Raw genomic sequence first — 7,673 nt, 5'->3', positions numbered from 1 at the left:
GCTCCCCCTTCATCACTAGCCAGGGACTCGCTGGATGTCCAGGCCCCTGGGCTACGCGCGCCGGTGATGCTGACCCGGGGCCCGCGGGGACGGCGTGCCAGCTGGGCGCTGGTGGGGCGACGGGCGACAGGGCCACGCTCCAGCTCCTCCACGTATTTGAGGAAATCCAGGTCCAAGTGGAAGCCATAGGGCGTCTCTACCGTGTAGGACGAACTCGGGCTGCGGGAGCCCCCAATCGGGCCGTGGCACAGGTGAGAGCCGCCCAGGTCTGCAGGCATGACAGGGGCGTGAGGGGTGTCACGCCAGGGGTACCCCTCCCCACCACAACACACCAGCAGGGCTCCACCTGCACCAAGTTCTGCACCAAGCCATTACACACCCAAAGCTCAATGCCTATATGCACCCAAATAGTCATGCAAACACACGTTTATTGAGCTCCTACTACATGTCAAGCACTTTTCTGAGGACAAAGCATCGAACTAGACAAACATCTCTGCCCTCTTGTAGGAGACAGATAGACACAAACATTACAAATGGTGCTTAAGGCAGTAATAAGATGAAGTAGAGAGTAACTGGAGGAGGCATTACTTTGGCTCTGGTTGTCAGGGCCAAGTGATGAGGAGGAATCAGCTGGGGACAGAAGGTTCCTAAAAGAAAACAGCCCATGCAAAGGTCCTGGAAGGGGAGGGGGGTGAGCACGGTGGGCTGGAATAAAGGGTGAGTTGAGGGTGTCCAGAGCAGAGTAATGGAAGAGATGGGGAGAAGAGTAGGAGAGGTGAACTAAAGCCAGACAGAGGGGGTCTCCCGGGCCATCATGAGATGTTAGATTACATTCCACATGTGACAGGGCAGCACAGAGGCCCCTCTGGCCACTATGCAAAGAAGGGAACTGCAGGGTTGTGTCCACACACCAGCACCAAGTGTGGACCTGTGCACACTTACCATTTCGTACACTTACCAGACACGTTCTGATTCAGGGCAAACTTGGCCATGTTTCCTGGAGTAGCCACCAAACACACCCTGAAAAAGTCCCCCAAAGGGGGTAAGGGTGGAGTCAGGCCCTATCCTTCTGGCTATGACTCTAGGGTCAGCCTGGATTCTGAGTGAGTAAACAGACCCGAGAGTTCCTCTCCAGCAACCCACCCACACACACCAGTGCCCTTTCCTCCATCCTCCCTCAAGAGGCCTTCAAACTTTGGAATGAATGAATGTGGGAACACCCAGGTGCCAGGCTTCAGCCTGCTGGGCAGGAGGAGAAAGGAAGAGCATCAAAAGGAGAGAGGAAAGTAATTCAGAAAACAAGAGAAGCCCAGCTAGTGTGGCTCAGTGGTTGAGCATTGACCTGTGAACCAGGAGGTCATGGTTCAATTCCAGTCAGGACATATACCCAGGTTATGGGCTCAATCCCCATTAGGGGGCATGCAGGAGGCAGCTGATCAGTGATTGTCATCATTAATGTTTCTCTCTCTCCCTTCCTCTCTAAAACAAATAAAAAATATATTTTATAAAGAAAAGATGTCCAGTTGGCATGGCTCAGTGGTTGAACCAGGAAGTCACAGTTTGAGTCCTGTTCAGGGCATACGCCTGGGTTGCAGGCTCATTCCCAAAAGTGGGGAGTGCAGGAAGCAGCCGATCAATGATTCTCTCTCATCACTGATGTTTCTATCCCTCTCTCCCTCTCCCTCCCTCTCTCTGAAGTCAACAAAAAGAAAAAAAGGAAAAGAAAACAAGAGTAGCTGGAGGTGGGAGTGGATATGGGTGTCATTCCCGATCTGAGTTTTCCGTCAATAGCTGGGGAAAATCAGAAATTAATCATCACAGGGGTGGAATGTGAACCTTCAGAAGAGGAAGGCAAGAACTGGAAGTCCTCATGGGCTCATTAATAACTCATCTGGTCAAATTCTGCAGATTAAAAAACAAAAATACAGAATCACTTAAATGTTTCCCTTAGAGTCTAAATGCAAACAAGATACAACTGTGCATATGAATTTTTACCAAGGTCACCTGTGAGACCTCTTTAGGAAAGACAGAGTTGGGGGCCAGCTGCACAAAGGATGCAAATCAATGGATACCTGTACCCCTGGAATACCTCTAGTGGAGTGCCACAGGGCTTATAAGAGGTTGTAATGGAACCACAAGCACCCAGGTTGTCAGAGCTGAAACTATACCTGGGGATGGAGAGAGAGTAAGTCAGGGTGTCATGATGGAGGCTCTAAGAACCTGAGGGAGATTGAGACCCATCTAATAATGTGATATTTCACAAGGACAAATATTGAGTCCAGAACTTGGATTCAGAAAGCACAGGGTGAGAAAGATGGGGCTTTAAAGAGCTCACATGAAAAGCCTCAGGGAAGGGCAAGCAAGCTGCCAGTATCAAGTGCCTACTGTATTCCCTGCTTGATCAGATGTAATCCTGTGCAATCCTGTGAGGTAGATAGCCACATTTTACAGAAGGGGAAACTGAGGTACAAAGCAATTAAGTCAATTGTGGGAAACACCCTCTGCTCATCTTCTGGAGACCCTTGCCTATCAGACCCATGTGACCGCTCCCTAACCCACAGCTCATTTGTGCTAAACTAACCGTCTTTCCACTTCCCGCCTTTGTCCAGCCTGGGTCCCTGACCTCCCCCGCCCAGAACCTTTTCCTGTCCCAAAGCAGCTGTTTCCTGCCCCTTATAGCAGTTGCAAGGGGTGGACCAGCTGGTCATCACACAGGACATCCAGTGCCTCTCAGGACTTGTTTTTAGGAAACTGCCAGAGAGAAGCTTGGCCATGGAAAAGGCCTGGGTGTGGGGTTGGAAGTCTGGGCCTTTGCACACACTGCTCCAAGTGGGACTGAGCTGGGATCAGCCCCCTCCTCCAGGGACATCTGAGGTGCTGGGAACTCGAAGAATAGCTGTGGGCCATTCCTAAGACCCAAACCCCCTCCGCAGCTGGACCCAGAGGCTGGGTGGGGAAATGGGTGGATTCTCCAAGAATGGTAAAGAATGATAAAAACCCTCTTTCCATTTTCAATGGACCAGCTTCAATTCTAGGCGATCTGTAGGGATTAACTAAAAAATCCTAGCTAAGCCCTCTAAGATAGGTTTTCTTACTGTCTTTCTCCTTTATACAGAGGAAGAATCACAGATTAAGTGATGCTCCCAAGGTCACATTCAGGCAGAGGCAGATTTAAACCTAGGCGGCTTTGCCACTGTTTCTGCATTGGCCATTCCACTTGATGGTCTTCTAGAAACAGCCCGTCCCTCCCCAACGACCCTCATGCCTGTCCCCGCGTGTGTCCCCGATGGCAGGGAGTAGGTTCACCCCCCGCCACCACCACCACCCCCGTGGCTCCAGGGGCTGCAGCCTCACCGGAGTTGGGGAGCTGGGGCGTGCAGCTGCCCTCCTCTCCTCTGCTCCCGCCTGAGCTGTCAGCTAGATTCGGGTCTTCTGCCTGAGGCCCCCTCATTAGACCGTCAGAGCTGATGCCAGACGCCCCCACTCCAGCCCCAGGGACTATTTCTGGACTCGGTGCTGGGATCACCAAATACCGCAGGCAGTGCAGCTCCTGGTCCTGGGGAGGGGACTCTCCCCCCAGCCCCTCCCCCCGCTTGAGGCCGTGTGGTGGCACCCCCAAAAGTTGGACCGAAACTTGCACACCCCCGAGGTAGGGGTGTTGGATGATGATGGTGTTGGGGGGTAGGTACTCAGGTCAGCACCGACCACTCCCTCGCCGCCCCCCTCTAACCCCCCCAGACGGCCTCGCAGGGACAGAGCCGTTTCCTAGAGGAAACGCTGCCGGGCGGTTCCATCCGCTACCCATTGTCTGCCGGCGGGGGCCGTCCGTCCCTCCCCAACACCGTTTCCGTCACACACCCCGCACACCCAGGTCCAGCGCGAGGGGCTCGACCCGGTCCCCAAGCTGTCCGGGGAAACGCGGGGAAAGGCTGGGGGGTCGGCTGGGGAGCTAGGGGGCGAACAAGCCCCCACTTGGCTCCTGAAGGGCGGGAGGAGGGCGATCTCACGAATCCGGAGCTTCCCATTCTGCGCGCTGCCCACTGGGGGCTCTCAGGGTGGGAGGGGTCGCAGCCGGAGGACACGGCGCCCGCCCCGTCGCAGCGCGCGGCCCGCGGAGGGGCTGCAGGCGCAGCGCCACTTCCCGGGGCGCCCCCTTATCCCGCCCCAGATCCGCTTCGGTGGCCCGCAAGCCGGCGATTTACCTGATGCCGCAGCCACATCCGCGCCCGCACCCGAGCCCGCCCCCTCGAAGCTCGAGAACAGGTTATCAACGCCTTGACGCTAATTGACGGTCGCTCCAGCCAACCAACGCCCGACACCCTCTGAACTGTCCAATAGTGAGGTGGAGTGGGCGGTGCCGAGAAGGTGGGAGAGCCTGGGGGCGGGGCCTGGAATGACTGTCCCGGAGGGACAGCAGGACGGAACCCTGTGGCCAAGTGCTGCCCAGCGAAGGGCTAAGGACCTTGGGTTTGATCCACTGGACATGGGGGAGCCATGGAAGGCTCTGGGCAGGAGATTCACTGGGGGGATTTGTGTGTTTGGAACATCCGTTGGGTGAAAGCTGGAAGGACTGATGCTCAGATCCCAGTGGGTGAGGTACCGGACCCTGGATCTTTCCCACCACAGGGTCTTTGCACATGCTGTTCCACCTTCCTGAACTGTCTTCGCTGCACATATCTGTCCCACTAATGTCAGCACCATAAGGACAGGGAATTGATTTATTTTGGCCACTCCTTTATCCAATGCCCCTGGCAATAAATGTTTGTTGAACATTTAAAATTACATTTAACATTTTAATCCATTTGGAATATATTATTACCTAAAGCGACTGTACACATTGGTTTTTCTCCCTGATTATTTTAGTATTTTTGAGCACCTACTGTGTACCTGGCACTGTGTATGTCCCTAAGGTGTCACAATCCCTGTCATCCTGCACCTCAAAGCTGAGGTTTATGGTAAGGGGGTGATGAGTGGGAGCTGGGGTCTGTGGGAGGAGAAAATAGGGGCAAAACCCTGACCTGGAGGGTCCTGTGAGGCAGCCTGGAGGTGTGCCATTTAATGAAGGGTGCTCCAAATAGGAGAAAGTGCACGTGCAAAGGAAGGGAGAAGGATGCTCCCTATATCAGGACTCGGACTAGGTCAGTGTGTTGGTAGGAGGGTAACTGAAGGGACCGGCAGAAAAGCACATCTGAAGCTTTCAGACTTTATCTGATGAGTGGATCCCTGGAGGCGAGTTATTTATTCCAGATTCCTCTAAGATGTTGCCCCAGTGCTACTCCACTTCAACTACTGTAGCTTTAGAACGTATTTCAATATCAGGCATTCTTCCTTTTAGAAAATTCCTGGGCTATTTCCACTGTCTTTTTTTCATGCACATAAACTGTTTGTAGAATTCTGTCAAATTTTCCCATGAACACTTCATTGGAATTTAAAGAATATTTTTATTGTAAAATAAAATGCACACACATAGAAGCAAACTCAATAAGCGACATAAGCCCTGGCCTGTGTGGCTCAGTTGGTTGGGCATCATCTAGTGCACTCAGATGTTCCCTGTTTGATTCCAGGGTTCCAGGTAGGGCACATGCCCGGGTTGCAAGTTCAATCCTGGATTCCTGGTAAGAGGTGTGCAGGAGTCAGTCAATACCTCACTTTCACATTAATGCTTCTCTCTCTCTCCCTCTCCTTTCCTCTCTCTCTAAAAAATCAATAAAGAACCTTTGAAAAAATAAAGAAACCACATAAAATAAATGTATAGCTTAAGGAATACTGAAGGGAGGTTCTCAACCAAGGTGATTTTTAAAATATATATTTTTATTGATTTCAGAGAGGAAGGGAGAGGGAGAGAGATGGAAACATCAATGATGAGAGAGAATCATTGAACTGCTGCCCCCTGCAGGCCCCTTATTAGGGATTGAGCCTACATCCCAAGATGCTGGGGTGTTGCTCAGCATCTAGAAGAGTTCAGGAATCTGGAGAAGGTCTGCAAGTATATTAATAAAGAGACTGGACATGAAATATAAAACCCTGACCTGGAGGGTCCTGTGAGGCAGCCTGGAGGCATTTTGGAAGGCATTTTGGGGAGCCAGAGGAGACCTAGCTTCAGTAACCAAGTTCTCTGAATCTCTGGACCCCTAGCTTTTTTATTAACACAAATTGCCCTAAAGCAAAGCAGATATACATGTCAAAGGGGAAGTTTGGTATACAGTAGGCATTGTCAGGGTGGGGGAACTGCCCTCAGCTGTCTGGCAGCAGGCAACAATATATGCAAATCTTTAGGTTTGGGGAAATGCTTTCAGCTATTCCAGCAGGCAATAACATGATTCAGCCTGCTGAATATAGAAGCCCATCAACCTTTTGAGGACTTCTTGCTTTTTATTATGCCCTGCTGGAATTAGCTTCCAGCACCAGGCATTGAACCATGACCTCCTGGCTCGTAGATTGACACTCAACCACTGAGCCATACCAGCAGGGCCCAGGGTGATTTTATTTTATTTTTATTTGGGGGGGGCTCATCCGGGATATGAACCCAGGGTGATTTTAATTGTCATAAGTGAGAAGAGGAAAGGATCTAGTGGGTCGAAGCCAGGGATGCTGCTGAACACCCTACCGTGCACAGAGTAGCCCCCACAACAAAGGATTATATAGCCTGAATGTCAATAGTGTTGAGTTTGAGAACCCCAGCTGGGAAGTGAACATAATTATAACCCCCATCCAGGTCAACATGTCTCCAGCTACCTCAGAAGGCCCTCCATTCACCACATTCCCATCACAGCTGCCTTCTTACTTTGCAAAGTAACCACTGTTGTGACTTTTATAGTAATCACTGCCTTCCACTCCTGAATAGTTTATCACCTGAATATGAATCTCCAGACACTGTAGTTTTAGTCTTGCCTGTTTGGAGACTATGAAACCTCCGTTCTTACCTTCTTGAAGGAAAGATTTCAATCACAAGACAAAGTGTAGCAAAGTAAGAATTTATTGGCCGCAGCAAAAATATACTTAGGACAGTGAAACAAGGAAGGGCACAGAGGAAGCAATAAGAGAGCCTAGGCTGGGCTGCTTTGCCTCGCTGAGAAGTCAGAGAAAAGAGGGGCTTGGAGACAGGGTCAGGGGTTAGCCCAGGACAAGCTGCCACTTGCAACCATTGCTCCCCTGGTTGCAAGTCTTGCGGGGACCCTTAGGGGAAGATGGGAGAAGGGAATGGCAGCGGCATGCTCCAGTGGGCGAGAGTTTGAGATGGGTGCTTCATGCTGAGCATATTTATCTCTCTCCTACAGGGAGAAATCTTAGGTCTCATGGGAGGGTCTCAATAGAATATTTATCAGTTTTCTAGGTGTGCTCTTTCAGGTTCATGCTCTCCACTGATTGGTCAATGCCAGGGCAGGGGTCATTAGTCAATGTAGCTGGTCCTGAGGCAGCTACAGCATCACTTGTCTGGTTTTGCTGCTTTTCTGGGCCTGGAGCTAAAATACAGCTGAGGCCCAGATGTTATCTTTAGGGAGGCAAGGTTAGGGCAGGGGTGGGCAAACTTTTTGACTCGAGGGCCACAATGGGTTCTTAAACTGGACCGGAGGGCCGGAACAAAAGCATGGATGGAGTGTTTGTGTGAACTAATATAAATTCAAAGTAAACATCATTACATAAAAGGGTACGGTCTTTCTTTTTTATTTCAA

General features: G+C 51.1%; 1 protein-coding gene across 1 annotated transcript in view; it reads right to left on the bottom strand.

Annotated features, from left to right (window-relative positions):
- KANK3 (KN motif and ankyrin repeat domains 3) overlaps window positions 1–4,247 on the bottom strand; it is a 9,924-nt gene extending 5,677 nt beyond the window's left edge. Inside the window, 4 exon segments of the mRNA XM_006762680.2 lie at window positions 7–268; window positions 959–1,020; window positions 1,837–1,902; window positions 4,203–4,247. Coding sequence (XP_006762743.2) covers window positions 7–268; window positions 959–992 — 296 coding nt within the window. The 5' untranslated portion in view covers window positions 993–1,020; window positions 1,837–1,902; window positions 4,203–4,247.
- Between the last annotated feature and the right edge of the window lie 3,426 nt (window positions 4,248–7,673).

Source organism: Myotis davidii, unplaced genomic scaffold (assembly GCF_000327345.1).
Source record: "Myotis davidii unplaced genomic scaffold, ASM32734v1 scaffold479, whole genome shotgun sequence".
Lineage (NCBI taxonomy): Eukaryota > Metazoa > Chordata > Mammalia > Chiroptera > Vespertilionidae > Myotis > Myotis davidii.
Note: the sequence above shows the minus strand (reverse complement) of the source record. Positions and strands in the feature narration are given on the sequence as shown.